Source organism: Phasianus colchicus, chromosome 1, assembly GCF_987193195.1.
Source record: "Phasianus colchicus chromosome 1, bPhaCol1.hap1.1, whole genome shotgun sequence".
In the NCBI taxonomy this organism is placed as follows: domain Eukaryota; kingdom Metazoa; phylum Chordata; class Aves; order Galliformes; family Phasianidae; genus Phasianus; species Phasianus colchicus.
This window is the reverse complement of record NC_143436.1, coordinates 93,198,075-93,224,412: the sequence shown is the minus strand read 5'-3', so window position 1 is coordinate 93,224,412 and position 26,338 is coordinate 93,198,075. Positions and strand designations below refer to the sequence as shown.

At 43.6% G+C, this 26,338-nt stretch overlaps 3 protein-coding genes and 1 long non-coding RNA gene across 11 annotated transcripts in view; 1 reads left to right on the top strand and 3 right to left on the bottom strand.

The window, feature by feature from the left end:
* Window positions 1-18,764, top strand: part of LOC149919858 (uncharacterized) — a 41,296-nt gene extending 22,532 nt beyond the window's left edge. The window contains exons 2-3 of the long non-coding RNA XR_016472051.1: window positions 15,804-15,940; window positions 16,658-18,764. This is a non-coding gene — a long non-coding RNA (uncharacterized LOC149919858). The remainder of the gene's footprint in view (window positions 1-15,803; window positions 15,941-16,657) is intronic.
* EPHA6 (EPH receptor A6) overlaps window positions 1-26,338 on the bottom strand; it is a 515,780-nt gene that overhangs the window by 55,928 nt on the left and 433,514 nt on the right. The window lies entirely within an intron of this gene.
* Window positions 1,032-7,638, bottom strand: LOC149919860 (uncharacterized). Its single transcript, XM_090152436.1, has one exon. It carries the CDS (start codon window positions 4,259-4,261, stop codon window positions 1,124-1,126), a length of 3,138 nt encoding a protein of 1,045 aa, XP_090008562.1. The 5' UTR covers window positions 4,262-7,638; the 3' UTR covers window positions 1,032-1,123.
* Window positions 9,302-14,605, bottom strand: LOC149919859 (uncharacterized). The gene has a single exon (XM_090152456.1). It carries the CDS (start codon window positions 12,163-12,165, stop codon window positions 9,394-9,396), a length of 2,772 nt encoding a protein of 923 aa, XP_090008582.1. The 5' UTR covers window positions 12,166-14,605; the 3' UTR covers window positions 9,302-9,393.

Genomic DNA, 26,338 nt, shown 5'->3' with positions numbered 1-26,338 from the left:
ACAACAGAATGCAACATGGTGCAGAGACTAACTCTTGAGAAGCATGATGCACGTGCTTCACTGGTGAAGTAGTACTGCAGAAGCATGAACAGGAATGCGCCAACTTACACTCTAGTGTAGGCTACAAATTAGGGCCAAGAGCTTTTCAGATTAGTGCATGGAAAAAGGTTACTATTAATCTAGGAAATTCAGCACTTATCTAAGCCTGAAGCCAAAGGGAAACTGCAGAAAATTCCCTATGATTTCCACTAGTTGGCTAAAGATTAATATATATAACATACTGAAAATTCTGTCAAAGAAAATGTAAGGTTGCACAGTCAGAAACTAATAGAAGGAAGACGTAGCTCAATTACGCAAATAAGAAATGGTCTAAGAGGGTTTCTTGACATTCCAAGATGCTCTGAAGGATTGCCTGTTGACTTCCTCCTCATTCTACAGCTGCAAATCATAGAAAAAAAATATCACCCTCTCATTTCATAAGAGGAAGCAATTGAGGTATTCCTTCTGCAGGCAGCAGCAGAAGTGCCACAGGAGGCCATCCAGCCACAGGGGCAAGTCCTCTTGCTCCAGGCTTCAGAGGGCTATGGTTGTCAGGTGGCGAATCACAACCACCTTCTGGGCTTGGGATGCTTAAAAGCTGTGCCCACCAGCAGACAACTGCAGGTCCGCAGACAGTTGAGGTAGAAGCTGGGGTGCTGGGCGTGCCTGGCCGTATGCCTGGCAATCTGTATGTCCGCCTCAGCGCAGTTTTCTGGCCGCACCATGCTGCTGGCGCAGCTGGCTTCAGCCTACTCGATGCTCAGCAAAGTTCCCGAGACATCAAGCTCCTCCTGAGTCCTCATCTCAGTGGTACTGAACATGCCTTGATGCTATTGAACATATTCCTACCTACCAGAAACAAAAGGCAGCTGCGGAAAAGAGCCTTAGCGATAAATAACAGATTGAAAAAAAGCCATGTTCAAAGCAAAACTACTCTTAGGTGTTGATTTGTGTTATAGACACAAAAAAGAAAACTCTTACACGAGGAGCGCTGATGTTAAGAATATAGCCAATTTATTTAAGTAAGAGAATGACATACTTTGAAAGAATGAAACAGAGAAGAACACAGAAACGTATCCTGAGCCTACTCAAAGCTCAGGAATGTGTCCGGTTCATCAAGCTGCACCCCAAGAGTCATCTCGATGTTGAAGGTGTAGTTGGAGAGGGTGGTCAGCTGCATCTTGCATGAGTGGCTGGAGGGCAGCAGCTCCAGGCGGCAGTCACGCGACTGAGGCAGACACCTCCAGGCTGCTTTCACCTGGTCCTGGAGCCAGAGCGTGCTTTTCTCCACGTGCAGATAGGGGCCCGTGCAGAAGGTGTCGAGCAAGCTGGGCTCCTGTTTTTCTCTCAGCTCCTCCTGATCGTGGTGCACAAAGCAGAGCATGTCCCCCAGCAGCTGCTCCCTTGTGCAGGTGCACTCCAGCTGCACGCGCAGACAGGACTTATTCGTTGCTGTCGTCTCCACGTCGTCCAGCTCCACACGGAAGGCGTGCCCGGGGGGAGGCCTCATGGGCACGAGCAGGTGGTAGATGATGTTCTTATCGTGGGCATTCCATTCTTCAGAGATGCAGACCCCAATGGCCGGCTGCAGCCGGGGCGTGAAGCTGTGGCAGGTTTGTCCTCGGCAGGTGCGCAGAAGGTCATCCACCAGCTCCTCCACCAGCTGGCACTTGTTGGCCATGTACGGTGCTGGCCACTCGGTGTTGTCGGCCCAAACTCTGCCCAGGTCCCACGCGTCGTCTGAGTCACTGTCCTCTTCCTCATGGTCGTCCTCCTCCTCGTTTCTGGACATTTTCTGGCTGCTGCTGCCACAGGCCAGCATACGTGCCACTTTTGTGACGAGGAAGAAGGGCTTAAGGAAGACGGCAAGGATCGCAGCACAGATCCAAGTAATGCTGCTGCTTCCTGGCAAATATTTTGTTTTCCCGATGCACCACAGGAAGCTGAAGAGCAGGACATAGATGCCGGGAAAGGCCCAGATCTGCCACTGCTGCAGGGCAGAAAAGAGCAGGGCTGCCTTGGCCGCCCAGCTCTGCCACTGGCTCCCCGGCACCATGTTGGGCACTCGCTGAGCCATGCCCTGACTCAGGTGCTCCATATGCAGCCGAACATTCTCATACATGTCGCCACGCATGAGGTGGCTTCCCAAAAGGACGATTCCGATCGATGCCAGGGGGACGAAGACCATCCGAGCCACTTTCATGACAAAGATGAAGGTCTTAAGGAAGGCGGCAAGGATCGCAGCACAGATCCAAGTAATGCTGCTGCTTCCTGGCAAATATTTTGTTTTCCCGATGCACCACAGGAAGCCGAAGAGCAGGACATAGATGCCGGGAAAGGCCCAGATCTGCCACTGCTGCAGGGCAGAAAAGAGCAGGGCTCCCTTGGCAGCCCAGCTCTGCCACTGGCTCCCCGGCACCATGTTGGGCACTCGCTGAGCCATGCCCTGACTCAGGTGCTCCATATGCAGCCGAACATTCTCATACATGTCGCCACGCATGAGGTGGCTTCCCAAAAGGACGATTCCGATCGATGCCAGGGGGACGAAGACCATCCGAGCCACTTTCATGAAAAAGATGAAGGTCTTAAGGAAGGCGGCAAGGATCGCAGCACAGATCCAAGTAATGCTGCTGCTTCCTGGCAAATATTTTGTTTTCCCGATGCACCACAGGAAGCCGAAGAGCAGGACATAGATGCCGGGAAAGGCCCAGATCTGCCACTGCTGTAGGCCAGCAAGGAGCAGGGCTCCCTTGGCCGCCCAGCTCTGCCACTGGCTCCCCTGCACCATGTTGGGCACTCGCTGAGCCATGCCCTGACTCAGGTGCTCCATATGCAGCCGAACATTCTCATACATGTCGCCACGCATGAGGTGGCTTCCCTTGAGGACGATTCCGATCGATGCCAGGTGGATGAAGACCATCCGAGCCACTTTCATTACAAAGATGAAGATCTTCAGGAAGGCGGCAAGGATCGCAGCACAGATCCAAGTAATGCTGCTGCTTCCTGGCAAATATTTTGTTTTCCCGATGCACCACAGGAAGCCGAAGAGCAGGACATAGATGCCGGGAAAGGCCCAGATCTGCCACTGCTGCAGGGCAGAAAAGAGCAGGGCTCCCTTGGCCGCCCAGCTCTGCCACTGGCTCCCCTGCACCATGTTGTGCACTCGCTGAGCCATGTCCTCACTCAGATGCTCCATATGCAGCTGAACATTCTCATACAGGTTGCCACGCATGAGGTGGCTTCCCTTAAGGATGATTCTGATCAATGCCAGGTGGACGAAGACCATCCAAGCCACTTTCATGACGAAGTTGAAGATCTTCAGGAAGGCGGCAAGGATCGCAGCACAGATCCAAGTAATGCTGCTGCTTCCTGGCAAATATTTTGTTTTCCCGATGCACCACAGGAAGCTGAAGAGCAGGATATAGACGCCGGGAATGGCCCAGATCTGCCAGTGCTGTAGGCCAGCAAGGAGCAGGGCTCCCTTGGCCGCCCAGCTCTGCCACTGGATCCCCTGCACCATGTTGTGCACTCGCTGAGCCATGTCCCGACTCACAGGCTCCACATGCAGCCGAACATTCGCATACATGTCGCCACGCATGAGGTGAATTCCCAAAAGGACGATTCCGATTGATGCCAGGTGGACGAAGACCATCCGAGCCACTTTCATGACGAAGACCTTCAGGACGGTGACAAGGATCACAGCACAGATCCGAATAATGCTGCTGCTTCCTGGCAAATATTTTGTTTTCCTGATGCACCACAGGAAGCCGAAGAGCAGGATAAAGACGCCGGGAAAGGCCCAGATCTGCCACTGCTGCAGGGCAGAAAAGAGCAGGGCTCTCTTGGCCGCCCAGCTCTGCCACTGGCTCCCCTGCACCATGTTGGGCACTCGCTGAGCCATGTCCCGACTCAGATGCTCCATGTGCAGCCAAACGTGCTCATGCATATTGCCACGCATGAGGTGAATTCCCAAAAGGACGATTCCCATAAATGCCAGGGTGATGAACCCCCTCCGACCCACTTTTGTGAGGTAGAAAAGGGGCTTAAGGAAGGCGACTAGGATCGCAGCACAGATCCAAATAAAGCTGCTGCTCTCTGGCAAATATTCTGTTTTCCTGAAGCACCAAATGAAGCCGTAGAGCAGCGTATTGATATGCGTCAGGTGAATTGCCGAAAAGATGATTGCAATAACCGCCAGGGTGATGAAGACCACCCGAGCCATAGCCGCTAGCCACTAGCAGGTGCGTACCGCACTCACTGAAGGCCTAGGGCAAAGTGCCACAGCGCTGCCTCTATTACAGCTCCTGACACCCCCGCCCCACCCTCCATTGTGACTCATTTGCTGCTGTCACAAACACAGCCACATCACTGCATGTTGTCACAAACACGGCCACATCACCGCACACTGTCACAAACACGGCCACATCGCTGCACTCCTCTGCTCTCCCTGACCTCGGTACCAGGGAAAGTTATGGAGCAAATCCTCTTGGCGAGATCACACGGCACGTGCATGGCGTCCAGGGGATCGGGCCTAGCCAGCACGGGTTCATGAAAGGCAGGTTGTGCTGGTCCAACCTCATCTCCTTCTATGATCATCTGGGTGACCAGATGATTGGTAGATGAGGGAAAGGCTGTTGGGGCAGTCTCCCTAGACTTCAGTGAAGCCTTTGACACAGTCTCTCATGTGTATTCTCCTGGGGAAACTGGCTGCCCGTGGCCTGGACGGGTGTACTCTTCTCTGCATAAAGAACTGGCTATAGGCCCGTGCCCAGCAGGTAGTAGTTAGTGGAGTTAAGGCCAGCCGGTGACCCGTTACAAGTGGTGTCCCCCTGGGGTCGGTACTGGGGCCCATCTTGTTTAATATCTTTATGCTGGGAGGTACTGTCGATCTGCCTGAGGGTAGGGAGGCCTTTGAGAGGGTCTGGATAGACTGGATCGCTGTGCTGAGGTGAATGGGATGAGGTTCACCAAGGCCAAGTGCCAGGTCCTGCACTTTGGCCACAGTAACCCCGTGCAGCGCTATAGGCTCAGGGCAGAGGGGCTGGATGACTGTGAAGAGGAAAGGGACCTGGGGGGCGTTGGTCCATACTTGGCTGAACGTGAGCCGACAGTGTGCCCATGTGCCCAAGAGGGCCAGTGCATTAGAATTAGTGTGGTCAGCAGGAGCAGAGAGGTAATCATCCCCCTTTATTCAGCTCTGGTGAGGCCGCACCTCGAGTACTGTGTTCAGTTTTGGGCCCCTCACTACTAGAAAGACATCAAAGCCCCGGAGCGTGTCCTGAGAAGGACAAAGAAACTGGTGAGGGGCCTGGAGCACAAGTCTTCTGAGGAGTGGCTGAGGGAGCTGGGATTGTTGAGTCTGGAGAAGAGGAGGCTCAGGGGAGAACTCACTGCTCTCTACAACTTCCTGAAGGGAGGCTGGGATGAAGAAGGGATTGGCCTCTTCTCCCAGGCAGGAAATGGCCACAAGTTGTGCCTGGGGAGATTTAGACGAGATATAAGGAAGATTTAGATGAGATATAAGGAAAAACTCTTTCTGTCAGAGAGTGGTGTCTCTGGAATGGCCTGCACTGGAATGGCCTGCCCAGGGAGGTGGTGGAGTCACTGTCCCTGGTGGTGTTCAAGAGCCATCTGGATGAGGTGCTGCAAGACGTGGTATGAGAACATTGAAGACAACTGGCCCTAAAATGGAGTCCTATGGAGCTCCTTGGAGTTCCACGGGATGAACCCGTGTGGGCCTCGTAGATTTGTATGCATCCAGCTGCAGCAGCAAATCCTACGCAAGTTTGGGGCTGTCTGCGGGTTTATTCTTATCACAGTCACAGTCCTCCAACTCATGTGTCTGCGTTTCCCAGAGCTCACCATCAGTGTTGAAGATAGTGTGAGGAAGGCATTAAACGTCTCTACAGCCATTTCTGCTCCACATGGTGGAGCAGGCTGTCCCCCTGCAGCCCATGGGCACTGCGCAGGGCAGATCTCCATGCTCAGCCATGAAGGAGAGCCCACGGTGCAGCAATGGATGAGGCCTGGAGGAGGCCAAAGCACATGGAGCAGGCCTGGGCTGGAGCTGCAGCCTGTGGAGAGCAGCCTGCAGTGGGGCCGGAGGCCTGGGAGAGCTGCCACATATTGGGAAACCGTGTGGAGGAGTGCCTGACAGGTATACCCAGGGCTCAAAGCCGTGCTGGGGCAGTGCTGGGAGAGCTGCAGCCTGTGGGAAGCTCATGCAGGATCACTTCCAGCTTCAGCAGCATCCTTCATGGGGGAAGACAGAGACCATGGAGGAGCAGCAGAGATGAAGCATTAAGGACTGACCACAGCCCCATTCCCAGTCCGTCCTGCTCATCTTGAGGGGAGGAGGTTGAAGTTTCAAGTGTAAAATTGAGCCTCGAGAGTAGAGGTTGAAGGAGAAAAGCATTTTTAGCTTGGCTTTTAGTTTTCAATGTTCAACCCTGTCATTAACTGGCAATAAATTGAATTCATCTTCCAAAAGCTGTGATGGTAACTGTGATGGTGAGAGATCTCCCTGTCCATATCTCAACCCACAAGCTGTTTCATCATATTTTCTCCCTGCTGAGGACGGGAAGAGAGAGGGTAGCATGGTGTGCACAGCGAAGGTCAACCCACCATGTATGTACCGCTTTTAAAACACAGTCCGAATAAAGTGACTGTCCCCTACTCTTTGCACTGGCAAAGGTACTCCTTAAAAGGGTTCCTTTCCAGGCGTGTGAGATGGAACAGAAGGTAGACGTGTTCAGGAACAAAAAGTTAAATCCACACCTGCAACCACATTCACATACATTTGCTTTCTTAAAAAACAAAACTTAGCCACAGAGCGACCGGTCCAATAAAGTTACGTAAAAATCCGGAAAATATCCCCCTTTCTGTTCATTTCTTTTTTTTTCATCCCTAAGCTCCCCTTGGAGCACAGTGCATACTGGCTCTTGATAAGAACTGGACCTCTTGACATAAGGAAATATTTCAGCAAAAGGCTCCCAAGTCTTCAAGTCAGTATGCACAGCCTTCTTGTGCAATGCTCTATCCCGCAAGTCGGACACTCTCCTTTACTTCCTGTAGGCTTAATGGTTCTGGGGATTGAAGTGATGTGCAAATCTTGCGTTTCACATGTGGATTATTTAGTCTGGAGAAGAGAAGGCTCAAGGGAGACCTCACTGCACTCTACAGCTTCCTGAAGGGAGGTTGTGATGAGGAGGGGTTCGGCCTCTTCTCCCAGGCAACAAATAGGATGCGAGAAAATGGTCACAAGTTGCACCTGGGGAGATTTAGGTGCGATATAAGGAAAAACTTTTTCTCTCAGAGAGTGGTCAGGCACTGGAATGACCTGCCCAGGGAGGTGGTGGAGTCTCCATCCCTGGTGGTGTTCAGGAGGCGTCTGGATGAGAAACTACGAGATATGGTTTAGTATCTTAGTGGGTAGTAATAGTTAGGAGTAATAGATAGGAGGATGGTTGGATTAGATGATCTTGTACGTCCATTCCAACCGTGTGATTCTATGATTCCATGATATTAAACTGAAGATTATTCTGTCACATACATAACTATGCAGGATTACTAGCCTGTGGATGACAGTAATACCAAGAATGTATACAAAAAAACATTAACCTTTTCTAATTAAGGCACAAATGTTATTCATAGATTTATTTCTGATGGAAGCTGAGTGTTCTGTAGGTTTATTAGAAAGAAGCAAACATATTAAAAACTCAACAAATCGCTGAAGCTATAGATCCCAATATTTTTCTGTCAAGAGCGCAGCAGATCTGCCAGATCATTTATGAGCATGACAGTTTCATGAATCTTTGCAGCTCCTATTTAGAAAAGACTCTGAAGAGAAAGCTTGCACACGCAGCATGCTTTACTTTTGTTGAATAATTTACAGTGCATTGTGGTGTAAGGTTTTTTTTTCCCCCATTATTCTATGAATTAAGCAAATTTCAGAAGTAATACAGTTACAGTGGAATATATTCCTTTTGTTAGTCACAGCTGTTAGATGTATCTTTCTACTTGCTCTTTTTCCATACCTCACCTTATTATAATGTTGAAATGCTAAGAACAAAGGCGACATGATCAAGAGACTAAAAGGATCATAGAAAGTTTTTTCATTTTCTAGACTAGGTTGTTCAGGAAAATTGTATTGCTTATACCAAATAATCCATTTATGCTGCATTAAGTGTGCCTTCCTGTTTCAGCTGGCAATACTGTGCAACAGCATGTCTACAACAGAATGCAACATGGTGCAGAGACTAACTCTTGAGAAGCATGATGCACGTGCTTCACTGGTGAAGTAGTACTGCAGAAGCATGAACAGGAATGCGCCAACTTACACTCTAGTGTAGGCTACAAATTAGGGCCAAGAGCTTTTCAGATTAGTGCATGGAAAAAGGTTACTATTAATCTAGGAAATTCAGCACTTATCTAAGCCTGAAGCCAAAGGGAAACTGCAGAAAATTCCCTATGATTTCCACTAGTTGGCTAAAGATTAATATATATAACATACTGAAAATTCTGTCAAAGAAAATGTAAGGTTGCACAGTCAGAAACTAATAGAAGGAAGACGTAGCTCAATTACGCAAATAAGAAATGGTCTAAGAGGGTTTCTTGACATTCCAAGATGCTCTGAAGGATTGCCTGTTGACTTCCTCCTCATTCTACAGCTGCAAATCATAGAAAAAAAATATCACCCTCTCATTTCATAAGAGGAAGCAATTGAGGTATTCCTTCTGCAGGCAGCAGCAGAAGTGCCACAGGAGGCCATCCAGCCACAGGGGCAAGTCCTCTTGCTCCAGGCTTCAGAGGGCTATGGTTGTCAGGTGGCGAATCACAACCACCTTCTGGGCTTGGGATGCTTAAAAGCTGTGCCCACCAGCAGACAACTGCAGGTCCGCAGACAGTTGAGGTAGAAGCTGGGGTGCTGGGCGTGCCTGGCCGTATGCCTGGCAATCTGTATGTCCGCCTCAGCGCAGTTTTCTGGCCGCACCATGCTGCTGGCGCAGCTGGCTTCAGCCTACTCGATGCTCAGCAAAGTTCCCGAGACATCAAGCTCCTCCTGAGTCCTCATCTCAGTGGTACTGAACATGCCTTGATGCTATTGAACATATTCCTACCTACCAGAAACAAAAGGCAGCTGCGGAAAAGAGCCTTAGCGATAAATAACAGATTGAAAAAAAGCCATGTTCAAAGCAAAACTACTCTTAGGTGTTGATTTGTGTTATAGACACAAAAAAGAAAACTCTTACACGAGGAGCGCTGATGTTAAGAATATAGCCAATTTATTTAAGTAAGAGAATGACATACTTTGAAAGAATGAAACAGAGAAGAACACAGAAACGTATCCTGAGCCTACTCAAAGCTCAGGAATGTGTCCGGTTCATCAAGCTGCACCCCAAGAGTCATCTCGATGTTGAAGGTGTAGTTGGAGAGGGTGGTCAGCTGCATCTTGCATGAGTGGCTGGAGGGCAGCAGCTCCAGGCGGCAGTCACGCGACTGAGGCAGACACCTCCAGGCTGCTTTCACCTGGTCCTGGAGCCAGAGCGTGCTTTTCTCCACGTGCAGATAGGGGCCCGTGCAGAAGGTGTCGAGCAAGCTGGGCTCCTGTTTTTCTCTCAGCTCCTCCTGATCGTGGTGCACAAAGCAGAGCATGTCCCCCAGCAGCTGCTCCCTTGTGCAGGTGCACTCCAGCTGCACGCGCAGACAGGACTTATTCGTTGCTGTCGTCTCCACGTCGTCCAGCTCCACACGGAAGGCGTGCCCGGGGGGAGGCCTCATGGGCACGAGCAGGTGGTAGATGATGTTCTTATCGTGGGCATTCCATTCTTCAGAGATGCAGACCCCAATGGCCGGCTGCAGCCGGGGCGTGAAGCTGTGGCAGGTTTGTCCTCGGCAGGTGCGCAGAAGGTCATCCACCAGCTCCTCCACCAGCTGGCACTTGTTGGCCATGTACGGTGCTGGCCACTCGGTGTTGTCGGCCCAAACTCTGCCCAGGTCCCACGCGTCGTCTGAGTCACTGTCCTCTTCCTCATGGTCGTCCTCCTCCTCGTTTCTGGACATTTTCTGGCTGCTGCTGCCACAGGCCAGCATACGTGCCACTTTTGTGACGAGGAAGAAGGGCTTAAGGAAGACGGCAAGGATCGCAGCACAGATCCAAGTAATGCTGCTGCTTCCTGGCAAATATTTTGTTTTCCCGATGCACCACAGGAAGCTGAAGAGCAGGACATAGATGCCGGGAAAGGCCCAGATCTGCCAGTGCTGCAGGGCAGAAAAGAGCAGGGCTGCCTTGGCCGCCCAGCTCTGCCACTGGCTCCCCGGCACCATGTTGGGCACTCGCTGAGCCATGCCCTGACTCAGGTGCTCCATATGCAGCCGAACATTCTCATACATGTCGCCACGCATGAGGTGGCTTCCCAAAAGGACGATTCCGATCGATGCCAGGGGGACGAAGACCATCCGAGCCACTTTCATGACAAAGATGAAGGTCTTAAGGAAGGCGGTAAGGATCGCAGCACAGATCCAAGTAATGCTGCTGCTTCCTGGCAAATATTTTGTTTTCCCGATGCACCACAGGAAGCCGAAGAGCAGGACATAGATGCCGGGAAAGGCCCAGATCTGCCAGTGCTGCAGGGCAGAAAAGAGCAGGGCTCCCTTGGCAGCCCAGCTCTGCCACTGGCTCCCCGGCACCATGTTGGGCACTCGCTGAGCCATGCCCTGACTCAGGTGCTCCATATGCAGCCGAACATTCTCATACATGTCGCCACGCATGAGGTGGCTTCCCAAAAGGACGATTCCGATCGATGCCAGGTGGATGAAGACCATCCGAGCCACTTTCATGAAAAAGATGAAGGTCTTAAGGAAGGCGGCAAGGATCGCAGCACAGATCCAAGTAATGCTGCTGCTTCCTGGCAAATATTTTGTTTTCCCGATGCACCACAGGAAGCCGAAGAGCAGGACATAGATGCCGGGAAAGGCCCAGATCTGCCACTGCTGCAGGGCAGAAAAGAGCAGGGCTCCCTTGGCCGCCCAGCTCTGCCACTGGCTCCCCTGCACCATGTTGTGCACTCGCTGAGCCATGTCCTCACTCAGATGCTCCATATGCAGCTGAACATTCTCATACAGGTTGCCACGCATGAGGTGGCTTCCCTTAAGGATGATTCTGATCAATGCCAGGTGGACGAAGACCATCCAAGCCACTTTCATGACAAAGTTGAAGATCTTCAGGAAGGCGGCAAGGATCGCAGCACAGATCCAAGTAATGCTGCTGCTTCCTGGCAAATATTTTGTTTTCCCGATGCACCACAGGAAGCTGAAGAGCAGGATATAGACGCCGGGAATGGCCCAGATCTGCCAGTGCTGTAGGCCAGCAAGGAGCAGGGCTCCCTTGGCCGCCCAGCTCTGCCACTGGATCCCCTGCACCATGTTGTGCACTCGCTGAGCCATGTCCCGACTCACAGGCTCCACATGCAGCCGAACATTCGCATACATGTCGCCACGCATGAGGTGAATTCCCAAAAGGACGATTCCGATTGATGCCAGGTGGACGAAGACCATCCGAGCCACTTTCATGACGAAGACCTTCAGGACGGTGACAAGGATCACAGCACAGATCCGAATAATGCTGCTGCTTCCTGGCAAATATTTTGTTTTCCTGATGCACCACAGGAAGCCGAAGAGCAGGATAAAGACGCCGGGAAAGGCCCAGATCTGCCACTGCTGCAGGGCAGAAAAGAGCAGGGCTCTCTTGGCCGCCCAGCTCTGCCACTGGATCCCCTGCACCATGTTGGGCACTCGCTGAGCCATGTCCCGACTCAGATGCTCCATGTGCAGCCAAACGTGCTCATGCATATTGCCACGCATGAGGTGAATTCCCAAAAGGACGATTCCCATAAATGCCAGGGTGATGAACCCCCTCCGACCCACTTTTGTGAGGTAGAAAAGGGGCTTAAGGAAGGCGACTAGGATCGCAGCACAGATCCAAATAAAGCTGCTGCTCTCTGGCAAATATTCTGTTTTCCTGAAGCACCAAATGAAGCCGTAGAGCAGCGTATTGATATGCGTCAGGTGAATTGCCGAAAAGATGATTGCAATAACCGCCAGGGTGATGAAGACCACCCGAGCCATAGCCGCTAGCCACTAGCAGGTGCGTACCGCACTCACTGAAGGCCTAGGGCAAAGTGCCACAGCGCTGCCTCTATTACAGCTCCTGACACCCCCGCCCCACCCTCCATTGTGACTCATTTGCTGCTGTCACAAACACAGCCACATCACTGCATGTTGTCACAAACACGGCCACATCACCGCACACTGTCACAAACATGGCCACATCGCTGCACTCCTCTGCTCTCCCTGACCTCGGTACCAGGGAAAGTTATGGAGCAAATCCTCTTGGCGAGATCACATGGCACGTGCATGGCGTCCAGGGGATCGGGCCTAGCCAGCACGGGTTCATGAAAGGCAGGTTGTGCTGGTCCAACCTCATCTCCTTCTATGATCATCTGGGTGACCAGATGATTGGTAGATGAGGGAAAGGCTGTTGGGGCAGTCTCCCTAGACTTCAGTGAAGCCTTTGACACAGTCTCTCATGTGTATTCTCCTGGGGAAACTGGCTGCCCGTGGCCTGGACGGGTGTACTCTTCTCTGCATAAAGAACTGGCTATAGGCCCGTGCCCAGCAGGTAGTAGTTAGTTAGAAAATGGTCACAAGTTGCACCTGGGGAGATTTAGGTGCGATATAAGGAAAAACTTTTTCTCTCAGAGAGTGGTCAGGCACTGGAATGACCTGCCCAGGGAGGTGGTGGAGTCTCCATCCCTGGTGGTGTTCAGGAGGCGTCTGGATGAGAAACTACGAGATATGGTTTAGTATCTTAGTGGGTAGTAATAGTTAGGAGTAATAGATAGGAGGATGGTTGGATTAGATGATCTTGTACGTCCATTCCAACCGTGTGATTCTATGATTCCATGATATTAAACTGAAGATTATTCTGTCACATACATAACTATGCAGGATTACTAGCCTATGGATGACAGTAATACCAAGAATGTATACAAAAAAACATTAACCTTTTCTAATTAAGGCACAAATGCTATTCATAGATTTATTTCTGATGGAAGCTAAGTGTTCTGTAGGTTTATTAGAAACAAGCAAACATTTTTTTAATTCTGGAAAGAATTTCCAGTTTTTGAAATCAACGGTGGGTTATAATTTATTCAAGTTATGTCAGAATTAGATTATTAAATGTGATGGTAGAATTGATGGGATGTCCCTATAAGTGACTTTTGGAGTTTAAATAACGATTATCTCTTTCAGCTGAACTCAGCCAAAGAACAGCATTCAATTGTTCCTTGTCTTTCTGCTTGCTCTCTGCCTCTCTGCCCTTCTGACTGTCCAATGTAGAGAATGTCCATCTTACTTCTGTCTGGTCAGTAAAGAAGGCAGATGAGGGGAGAAGAGAGAATCCCAAAAGCCGAACTTATTTCCTTAAAAATAAGTTCTGGAGAGGACAAATGTCTTGTAAGAACATAGATCATAGGTCTTGAGCTATCTTAATCATATAGTCACCTAATGGCATGACCACTGAAAAGAACTGGAGCTGTTTATTCCACTTACCTGTGCATTTTCAGTTTGGCATGTTTGGCATTAAGTATCAGATTCGGTTATCATATTTATCGTACACTTGTTAGTTTTGTACTTTAGAATTACTGATCTGTATTATGTTCACACCATCCTAGTATATTTTTTTTACTGTTACCACTTATTTCTAATATCTGATAGCATGGTTAGAGCACAATGTAGTTCTTGTATAATATATGGAGTTGGGAAACTGCTTTTTAACAGGTTTGGAAGCTCTCTGCTTCTCTGAATATGAAATATGAAATAGTTCCCTTTTAATCTTCCTGTTTGCCAAGTACTTGGTGGTTACCTGTCCAGCTATGTCAAGTGGGAATGTATTGAATGAATGACACATAGCAATAGGTATAACAGGTGTTTAAATCAGCGTGCCTTAACTGTGAGAAGAACATAGCAGAATTACTACTTTTGGATGTAACCAGCAGTGTTATGCCAAGGCTTGTTACTGCGGTCATTATATATCAAAAGAAGCGATATAGATTTTGAACTCAAACTGCACCGACAGCAAAAATTTGCATATTTGGACACTCACTTTTGCTTAATGCAATCCCTAATGAATTAGGGAAAACTACTGAAGAAACCAGCCACTCACAAAATGCATGCATTAAGGAGGAAAAAGAGAGTAATGTGTGTCTGACTTGCACAGCAAGTTAAGAATAGAAAGGTATAGAGACACTGAAGCAAACAGGATTGAGAAACAAAGGCACAAAGGACTTCGCCACCTGCCTTTTATCAAACTACTGATAGCTATTGATTCTTCTATTGAATGAATCAAAGTTGTAGTTTTAAGACTGTCCAAAGGGAATCCCCCCAAATATATGACTTGCAGCACAGGAGTTCATGCAGCCACAGGGTGATCCCTCTTGTGCTAGGCTTCACAGAAAAACAAAACAACATCCAAAAGACTTGGTAAAACCAAGAAGACCAGTATTTTTTTTTTTTTTCATTTCAAAAAATAAGTTCCATTGCAAAATGCATTGACAAATTAAGAAGGTCAGGCTTCCTGAACTACTGCGAATACTTTTCCACTCATAACCAACATCTGGACATTTGAAAAGCATCCTGAGTAAATCCCAGCCCAGCACAGGAACTGCTTACTTTTAAAACACAGCTGAATTATTTGAATTCCTGTGGTAAAGTACTAAACTTATAAGAAAAAAAAAATTAGCCAAACAGCTATGCCTGAGAAAGTTACATCAAAAATTGAAGCAAGGGACAGAAGACAAAATTCAACTTTATATAAGGACATCTTCTTAAAGATGTACTCACATTTATTATTTAGCAGCCTGAATTAATTATTCCTGTTTGTTAAATTAAAGGTTGAAGGGTATCTATTCAGATTGGGAAATTTTATGATGTTAATGATATCTTTAAGAATTTATTGAGAAATTAAATGGTCAATTCATAGTAATGTGCCTTAATTAAGTACATTAACCACGAGATACAAATGCAGGAACAGCGATTGGGCAATATTCATTCACTGACACACAACTTAGAAAGGATTGGGCTGCTGGATGCCACAGTTATATGGAAGAAAATGAATATAATCAGAGAACGTCTGCCTAAGGGTTTAATCAATAGCACTACTTTTCTATGTTTGGGAGTATCCCTACAGGATTTCAACAGCCTCTCTGTTTTAGAATAAGACACTGTTAAATAGGCTGAAATATGAGAAATAGTTCAATGTAATGGCTGAGTTGCAGAGTTTGGGCACAAAAGCATCAGAGATCAGATGAATGATGATAGCATACAAATGAAAAGCAAAGAAGTAAGTATTTCTTAATTGTCAACATATTGTTACCAGCTTCCTCATTTCAGAGAAATGGATGCAGTATGTTTTCAGGCTACATCTGACTGTTTACCATATATACTTCTGTGCTGTCAGTGAGTGCTACAGTGAGAGAAAAAACCTACTGGATGCTCAGGATAACTGCTCACACTGAATACCAGTTTACCCACAATTAGAACTATTTCAGCAGAAACTCTGAAGATTATGAGGCTATTCAGCCTCGATAAGAAAATTCTAAAGAAATGAGCAATGTATTTATTATGAGATTTTCCGAAAGATTTTTTTAAAGTAAAGAGTAGGGTGATTGCATGTTTATTCAAAAAGGTTTTCATTAAAACCTCAGGTGCTGATCTTCAAGAGGGAGTTTAAAAGAAAAGCAGAGTGCCTGGTGGAAAAAAATGTGATAGTCTCAGTGAGGCTTGCTACAAATGAAAATACAGTGAAAATGGAGAAGAGAAGGAGAAATGATAGTAATGCACTGTGAGTAAAAACAGAGGTAGTTTCAGTAAAAATATAAGCAGTTAGTGGTGTGGTGTTATAGTAGAGGCCAACACTCATCTCAAAGTGCACTACAGCTTAGTTCATTTAGAAAAAATATTAAAAAAAGGCAGTAAGCAAAACCATATTCATAGAATCATGGAGTGGTTTGGGTTGGAAGGGACCTTTAAAGATCATCTATTCCAACCGCTGTAACAGTAAGATATAAACCAGTTCTGCTATACGATTTTATGTCTTCATATGCCATTCTTTATTTCCAAATACTGCATGTTTCTTGAACATGTTTAATTGACCTCATAATGTAATGCCTTCTTCAAAAATGGGAAAAAAAAATAAAGTGGAACTACTGAGTTTTTTCACCTCATTCACCTCACCTGTATTCAAACTGTGAACCTAAAGCTTCATGAGGTGTAAGGAGAGATACGAATCTGTGAAACATTTTATAGGAGAAGAAAAAGAAGACTTGTTAAGAGAAAAGGTTCTTCTCCCCCATCCACTTAAAAAACCCACAGCTGAAAATGGGAAAGATCGAGTTCTGGAGTAGAAGGAAGAGGAAAAAGGAATCAAAAATAAACACATCCTTTTTTGTGCAGCAATATATAGAATTAATGCACAGAGATCTTGGTATTATTTTAAATAAGAGATGCATAAAAGGTCTTTTGATTTTCTTCCTCCCCTCTCTTTTTCAAACTCTCACAGTGAAGACATGCTACATGTGGAGACAGAAGATTCTGCCACCTTTTAAATCAAAGATGATACAACCACAGCGGGGCAGTCAAGGACAACGCATACGATGTGTTTCTCAAATGCTTCCGAAGTGCTAAGAACAGATCAAATATTTTAGATACTAAGGGCAAAATCCCACAGTGCCTCGTCAGGCAAAACTCTTGTTAAAGCCAATGGGAGTTTTGCCTGAATAAGTACTGAGCAAAGACTATGCTGTTTGACCTAGATTTATCAGAGTTGTACAAATCTAGGTCTAATGCATTTTTTTTCCCTCCACCATAACAACCACTGTGCTGCAATATTCTTGTGGCACACTGCTCAAAGGAAAATGCAACAACAGTAAGCTAAAGATCAACCCCCAAGTATTTAATGAAGGGAGGATCTCACAGCATGGCAGGGAACTGACATGCTGAAAACCTGACAAGAGCAACACTAAAAAAATTTTATAATTTCAAATTTCTGGAAGTCTGTTAAGTACAGGAAAATGAGAAAGATTCCCAAGGGCTCCTTTGTACTTGAAAATAATTTGGCTTTCCTATGTGTAAGCAAACCAATTCATAAGCAAACAGGCAACAATGAATAATTTCCTTCTTCTGATTTAAGGGAGACTGAAATTTCTACGTGTTCAGCCGAAATTCCTCTAGTTAATTTCACTGGGGATTAATTTAGGTGAATAACTGGGTCAGTCTTGTTTCCAAGTTAACATTTTTATTACAAAACTATGAAAATAGACAAAGATAAACACGTGTATACCTTGTCTCAGAAACTTTTTTCCATAACTGCAGTATCCTATTTACATCAAATTCGATATTATATACATGAGGTTATGCAGGACTGCATGAAATATCAGGAATAGTATCAACTATCTGGCTTCCTTGTTCTAGATGAAGTAAATATCAAAGCACTGACACCAATGACAGCAGAATCAAAGATTTTACCTGAAGAGAGATGGGGAAGTAGTGGAACAGAAGTACTTCACATCACAACACAGAAATCAAAATCACTCCAAGCTAAAAGTTCACTGTTCCACATTTACCTGGATTGCTCCCTTGCAAGCTTCTGTTATTTTAATAGCAGTAGTTAAACAGTGCATTTTTTTTTTTTTCTTACATCTGAGATCTCTTTCATAACCAAAACCCGGAGCTACTTTGCAACATTACCCAGAGAAGCAAACAGCTGTAGTATTCAGCCAGACAGTAGCTGGACACCATCTTTGTGAAATTAAACTTCAGATTTTTAAATGGAGGCCCATGAAAGTGAAAAACCTTCAACTTCTTTCAAGGACTAATATAAAACCTTGCAGTCTTACAAAGTAAATGCTAAAACCCACAGTCTAAGTTGAGTCAGCTCCAGGTTCCACCACCAGTATCACAGATTTTGGTCCCTTTTGCCTGCATCTCTTAAATTTTCATGTGAAAAATGAGGTGCCATAGGAAAGGGAACATATGACTGATTACCTTTGATGAATACAGCTGCAGAGCAGGTAGCTCGTATTCCAGAAGACCACAGCTCAGAATGCTACTACACTTCCAGTTTTCCAGATTGTTCTGCATGCAAACCTATTCTACTCCTCTGTTTTAATAAAACTCTAGAAATTGGACTTCAGCATTTGTGAGTTTTCTGAAAGTGATCTGAGACCTCTTTCATAACCAAAACCCGGAACTACTTTGCAACACTACCCAGAGAAGCAAACAGCTGTAGTATTCAGCCAGACAGCAGCTTGACACCATCTTTGTGAAATTAAACTTAAGATTTTTAAAGGGAGGTCACAGAACTCAGAGAAAAGCCTCTGGTGCTTTGTCTTTGCGGATGACTTTGTTATAATCTAACATTTGCTGAAGACAATCAAAACATAAAACCAACTCTTCCTTGCTTTCAAAAATATTGAGTTTTCTTTCCTCCTCTGTATTTCTTCCAGTCCTTTGAAACCTCCATTTCTTAACTGGTTCCTTTTGGTCACATTATTAACACTTCTCCTCAACAAACAAACAACCTCACAATAAAACAAATAAGCAAGTACCTCCCCAGTACCCACGGACCTTCTATTGGAAAAGGAACAAAAGGACTCTACGTTTCCTAGATCTGAGTCTTCAATATGGGATGTCAGAAATCTATGCTGAAAAATAAACTAGAATTAAGTCTTTGCAAAATTATCAGAATCTGTTTTCTCTTCATTACCATTTAATTACTTGTGAAATAAGTATATAATCTCTGAAATTTTATTGTCTCTTTCTAATGCATTAAAAATTGATAATTAAAAGTCACTAGAATGCAGGAATTGCCAGTCATGTACAAATACAGTGTAGGATTATCTCTTGGGAGAATACTGAAAAAAAGCAAAAAACAGGAAAGACCAAAGTGTCTGTGTTTTGGGTTTTGGCACACAGGAATTCCCAATTGAAAAAACAAAAAAAGGAAAAAAGCAACAAAAAAAGAAGACTACATAATGGTCTAGCAGAACTATTTTTGATCTCTTTAAGAGTCATGATTGTTTGTTCTTCAGTTGACAGAACATGCTCGGTGCAACACAATGCAATAAGAGAAAATACAAGATTGAGACAGAAACATAGATGATCTCTTATAGCATCTGAAGTCACAGTATGAAACTGCTCTCAAGCTTCCTTCCCTGTGAGCTCTGAAATGTGCAACTGACTGCACCTAAGAAACTGTCTTTAAGTAACCGAGAATAACAGGAACCCACCCCTCTCCTCCTCCTTAAATTACTGTTACATGGACTAGAGTCAGGAATTAGTTTATTTATTGATAATGCCCAAGGACAAAATGCAAAGGAATTACACCCTAGGGTGGAATATATCAAGATTTGGGTTAGGGTTAGGTTTAGGGTTCACAAAAGTCCAGTGAAGTCAACTGCGCTGTTTTCTACCTGTTTCAAATTTTCCAACACAGAGGTTTTATACGTGGTTAGATGGAGAGAGGTTACTTTTCACAGCAGTATTCTATGTGGACTGTAAATTCATGTGGGCAATGTTGCGATAACATAAAACAAAAATCATCCCCATCTTCTTCCTTCCACCTAAGAGCAGTTAGATAATAGAGCTGCAGTTGAGTTACTTGGCTCACTGGAGATGCATGATATTCTTCTTCATAAACTGCCTATCCATTTTGACTACTACAGTCGACAGTATGTAATTTTGTCTTAACCTGTATTTAAAAGGTGCCAATAATTCAGAAAAATCATATGACTAAGCTACGTTCTTTTTCAAAGCTTTTGGAAGGTTATCTGGCTTCTTCTACGTATCTAAACGCTACTGCATGGAAGTAATTAGTGTCAGATCACATGTTGCTAAACGCAACACCTCTGACCTTAAAGAACTAAATTTGAACTCCTTTAACAGGACATCAGGAGCTGTGCGTGTTTTTTTCACTTACTTTCCAACGTAATGTATTTAACACAGTAAAGGTATTTTATGATGTACTTCATCTTGGTCATAATTTTTCACATTAAAGTAGAAAGTAAACTGCAGTACATTAGTAAGCAATAGCCCAACTAAACCAGTGTTCACTCATATAATAAATAAATCAAGAACTTTGGTTTTATGTTAGCAAGCCTGCATTTCTAACATCAAGTGTTAATATTACAGTTCTAAGTGAATGTAGTATTGCTGAAACTGTTCAAGTATGCCCTGCATTTTTACAATAATTTCTTAAATTACAGTTTGAAAAAGGCAATTCTAATAAATTAAAATTAAACAATTACATTTATAATTGTGCATGCAAAGGCTCACATGCATGCTAGGACAGCAGTGTTTGAAGTCAAGATTAATATTCTGGTAATTGTTAATTAAAAATATATCTGTCAGCAGTAAACTACTATGACTGCTCATATCATAGGTATATAGTGCATGTAGTATGTTATGTATTACTGCACTACTGGCATGGCTGCCAGGTACAAACAAGGCAAGCAGAATGAATGGTTTTCCACGATCCAAGCGAGAGGTCAATAGCTTAGGAGCCCAGGACAATTCTTTCTGAAAAGACTATCTGTAGCTTTTTGAGATTCATAGTCTTAAATATTATTCCAGAAATCATTTTCAAGTGCATTGACTTTCGACTCAAACCTCCATCCTTGCACAAATACTTAAGAATTGCTTGGAGATGTGGCATTGCCCAGCTCCATGGGTTTAATAGCTGTAAGTTTTGCATCTTAAACAGAAAACGTCCTTAACACTTAGGATTGTGAGATAACACTGGAAAAAGTGAACTCTTTTTTGACCAGTTGAACAACCACTAGTAAGTAACACTCTTTTTCCCCAAAAGAGCTTTCTAAGCATTCTACTAGTTAATTATATAACACCAGCCTTGGTGATGTTAAAACTAGTCAGTGCTATGTCACAGCTGATGAATAAATCCTGCACTCTAGGGTAGAGGAAAAGTAAAATATAATTTTCTTCTTCAGCAATGGAAAGTATCATTTTAGCGTTACAGGGAAGCTGAATCAGTCTCTTCCTTTCCTGAAGTACTGATCAAGGCATGAGGTCACCAGAGGCAATGGCAGTTATAGTTCTAAGAACAAAAGAATATGTTACATTTACATATTCCAAACTAAAAGTTTTCTAGAGAAAAAGAACACTTTGCAGCTTTATGCAAAGATTTATTTACGACTACTCTTTGGAAGGAAGGAAACTCTCCACCCAATCCTTTTTTCTTTCTAAACAGGAAGCTCTTTATATTCCCACCCCTTTTACACTCTCTACCAGAATTGACTGGACTGTGCTGTAAACGGTGATGCAGAAGGGAGATTTACAGTATAATCTGTCCATTACAGTCTCTTCCTTTTGCACAAACAATATACTGTGGAAACAGGTGCACTTCAAACCCACTAAGCAAACCAGTACCTCCTGGCAATGAAACCTGCACTTCATAAACAAGAGACAACTGTATATTTTTCAGTTAAGCTATAAACTAATACATTTTAATTAAAAAGTCAATTGTAGCACTGTATTCTGAGGCCAGTTAACAAAACGTGATTTTTTAAAAAAATTATTATTATTTTTTTTCCTGGTATTTTCCATTTGCTTTTACCATTGTTTGCTTTAGATTATAGCCAAGCTGCAGTAAAATGTCAGATGCATTTTTATAGGTTACTTTCAGGCTAGTTCACGATCTTCTGTTTTATTAGCTGGAATTTAAGCTGACCAGTTAGCTCCACTGAGACATCCTTTTCTTCTGTTCTTATTCTTTAAACAAAATTTTTTGCACCACTCATTTTTTCTACAAAAGTTATTTTCATTAATTTTTGTCACCATTTGCCCCGTCAAAATATTAACTGATCCTCCCAGCCTGCTCATCTTGTTTTACCCTTCTGAATCTCTTCTATGTTTTCTCCATAACAGTGGTTATAGTTGAATTTGATATTCTGTAGTAAGCCCCAGTAGGACCCAATAAGATGCTGCTAATTTCTGCAGATTTAAATGCTTGTCCTAGTTTATCTTTCTTTACTGTTGTACATTCTAGAGTATTTCTACTGGGTTGTACTTTGCCACGTAACTGCTTCTTTTGGGTTGCTATTCCAACAGACACGTTTTGTTATCAATTTCAGTAACAAATCTATTTTGAAGAATTAAACTACTTAAAAGCAATGATTTACAAAAAAAAAAACAAAACAAAAAAAACCCCAAAAACAAACAAACAAAAAAAACATCTTGAGGCTAGGATGATTTATTTTGCATTTAAGTAGCACATGGTACAGAATTTCAGTGTACCAATCCTCCACAGTCCCTTCTGTACATGTTAGAGCATATCTTTAAGAAAAATGCCATCCTGATTCAAAGACTTACAAACAAAAATCTCCACAACCATGAATGGATTCTTTTTACTGGTTAGAGTTACTTTCACTGTTTGAATCAAGAATTGCAATAGCAAATCAAACATAAGGTGCTCTAAATCTGCAGCCTACTACTGAGAGAGAAAGCTTGAAAATAATGCATACTCTGCTACTTTGTTACTCGTTTTCTTCCTAGAATTACAGAATATCCTGATTTGAAAGGGATTCTCTTTTAATTAAGAAGATGCTAGGATGTATTTATATTGAGTTTATGAACAATGATTTTGAACATTTTCATACTCATGAAACACAAAGTTTCCAATTGTATTTATCTGCTTAACGCATATATGGAGTTCCTGAACCTATAGGGTTTAGGTAGGAAGGGACCTTAAAGCCTATTTAGTCCCAATCCCGCAGCAATGGTCTGGTTGCCACCCATCTGATCAGGATGCTTGGGACCCCATCCCACCTGGCCTTGAACACTTCCAGAGATGGGGTGAAAAATTAAGGTAGTGTGGTGGAGAAGAAAGAGCAGGGATACTCTTTTGTATATAATAGCAGGAGCTGTTATATCATGTTTTACAATTAAATTCAACAACATGATTTAGAGATCTCTCTGAATTAAGCTCCTTTTGATTCTGAGGACGCAAATGAAAACTTTTGTGCTCTTCCTCAACTGCATACATTTGTAAATCAAGTGACAACTATTAGAGAGAATACTCGCAACAGTAGCAAATCAGACAAAACTAGAAGAGATAATGTAGATTTATATTTATTTCATTCTTGTCTAAAGAGCTTCCTCCTAAGGGTCTGTTTTAGTTGTGATCTCTATTACAGTCTGTTGGCAATCCTGTATTGACCCCTCCTGAAAGCTGATAATAAAACCAGAAAACCTCTAAGATGAACTTGTGATCAAAGCTTTGAAACACAGAACTACACATCAAGACTAGTCACATCTTCTATTGTGACAGGTCAAAGGGTCAAAGTCTTTTGGCAGGACACTATTCTTTAGGCTACTTCTTCATCCTCTGGTTATTTGTCATTGAGCATAACCCATACATGTGTTATGTTTGACCAGTCTAGCACAACAAAAGACAGTGTCTCTAAGTTGCACATGTGGGTCTCCATCTTCAAAGGTACCCATACTTCTGTGTGGGGAAGGAATCTAGCAACTCATGGGAAGGCAATTAAGCTGGGTATACCACTTGACTGAAATTCTATCACATGCTCTAACTAGTTGTTACATCTCCATACCCTGGAGCAGACTGAGCACATCAGCATAACTCTTAGTAACTTGCTTTCTTTCTACCTCTCATGTTTGATTTACATGTTAGCATATGCTTGATTTATATGTTAGCACCAAAATCATGCTACAGTCTTTTCTGCTGCTGTTAAAGGTTAGAATCCAGAATGTGTGATGTCTGGTAATGTCTAGCAGCTGCCAGCAGCTGGATGCCTGCACAGGAGCTCAATAACCCTGGTAAAGAAATTGGTATTGTCTTGCCTCATCTAAAGACAACGCCTTCAGGATCCCATTGAATTTTGTACCTCTGATTTGACAAAATCTTTTGACAGTCCCTCTGCCTTGTTTTTCTGAACAGCTGCCAACAAACAGGGTACTTCATTGTCTACAGTTAAGTTAATTCTTAAAGTAAATGACTAGGTAATATGCTTGTGAGACCATTCAGAAACAATTACTTCACATCCCAAAATCATTTGCATCTTGTTTCTCTTTTGAGCAATTTAAACCATCACCCCCCTTCATATTACTAACTTATGTACCAATGAGAGAATATTGAAAATGTTTTAACATGTCAAAGTTATATAACGAAGTAAAAACAAAACAACAACCCAAATTAAGTCTTAATCTTGAGCTGCCAGAAGTTTCATTACTTGTCAGTGTTTCTATACATTACTGCTGTCAATCTATTTTATTCCTCTAATCAGTCTAATAAATCTGAAATCTCCCTGGATGTGGTATTTTAGCCAACTGGCTTGAGAAGAATTAAACCCATACATTTCAAGTGACTCTATAAACAGTAACCAATAATTTAACTCTTTAGTAAGTATTAAGGAAAGAACATGCTGTACATACTAAGGCAAAATTCAAAAATACACCTGATGATAAAAGCTTACAATTATATTTCTTTATGAGTCATGCAGTTCAGTTTTTAAGCAGGCTTTTATCCAACTGCAGAATACCCAAATGCAGAATATCGAGGTGTCACCATGAACAGATACCAGTGTAGCCCTTTGTGCAGTAGTGACACAGGTCTTGATCTATTCAGACGTATGTACACATTTTGCTATATACAAGTTTTCCTGGAGACCGATGGCTTTTTTCTAAGTATTGTGAATATATTTCAAATTCTAATGAATTCACATCATATAAAATAGTGTACCTAAAAGAGGGATGCAAGTGCCTGGATGTCCTCTGTATTGACAGGAATGCTTGCTTGTATGCTAGAAATGTCTTTTCATGAGATGCTGTTGTCTTGGAAACCAACACTAAATATGAAAATTTAGTCTCTATAGGGCAAAAACCCACCATACTTTTTAGTATATCTCATAAGTTTCCTTATCTTTTCCTATCAAATCTGAAAAACAAAGACTGGCAGTTGGGTATTACTAACTCTTAATTCATACTTCCTATTCAGAAATTATACTTCATTTAAAGTTTTTCTATAAATAACAGCAAGCGGAGTTAGGAAATAAGATTTACATTCATTGCCTCATAGGTTTGAGAAAAAAAGCCAAATCAAAACAACAACAAAAAGCTTTACGGAAGTCAAAAGCTGTTTCCTGATTTTTGGGGAAACATGCTGTCCTTATATTGTGTTACTTTGGAGCACCTGATAGGTTTTTCATCACTCTTTCCTGAATAGTCTCCTAACAAGTGTTTCAGCATGTGCACAGAGTGTTGCAGTATTCTAAGAGATTTCCTTTCTTGCCTTCCCCTATCACAGTTACTGCTTTTTCTAGACTGATTCTAGATCTTTGCCCTGCATGTGGGAGAATGTATCAATAGAAACAACATAGCATCTACTCTAAACCAATATACAGAGGAAGAAAATGTACATGACAACAGCAAGATAAAGCAAAAGATGTCAGTAATCTCTATCTCAAGGCTGTGCCTGCTGAGATGTTGAAAATCCTCTAGGTAAGAGGGCCACTTAGCTTAGTTTTGTGAGAAGGAAACCCATTTTGTCACAGAGCATGACAGCTTTTTAAAATCTCATTTGTCTTTTACTTCAGTGAATTTATCAGAACACATTTATTTTAGCCTTAAACAAAGAGACTCTGCAATACCATTACTACAGCAATATTGAATGCAACAAATAAAACAGTACTTACTACAATTGCAGTTAAATTAGATGAGTTCCTCATTTTGGCCTAAATCACTTTTCAAAATGAAAGTACTTATGGAGAAATTACTTAATGCTAGTTTACCATCTCTATTAGCATTCTGTCACTTGGTCCTACCACAGAAACATATGTAGGTCTCTCTGAAAGTAATACCTCCTATTTATTTCCATAGAAGCTACAGCAGATAAAAAGAGCACAGTTTGATAGAACAAATTCTCAGCTACAAAACACTCTTTTTCCACACAGTCACCATCACTAGCTATGCATTCATTTTTCTCTATGATGAACAAGGGCTTGTATGTTGTGTTTATCAAAATCTGCACCAGTGGAGGTGACCAACTGTCTCCCTTGCCACTGCTGAAATGCACCACCCACTGCCTCCATGTGCTCACATTCGCTGTTTGGTCTCCATAAATGTTCAGCAAGTATAGATGAATGTCAGTGGGTGCCATTTTTTCTGCATGGAGGAATTCAGTAACACACCTTTGCTTCTGTCAGACTGC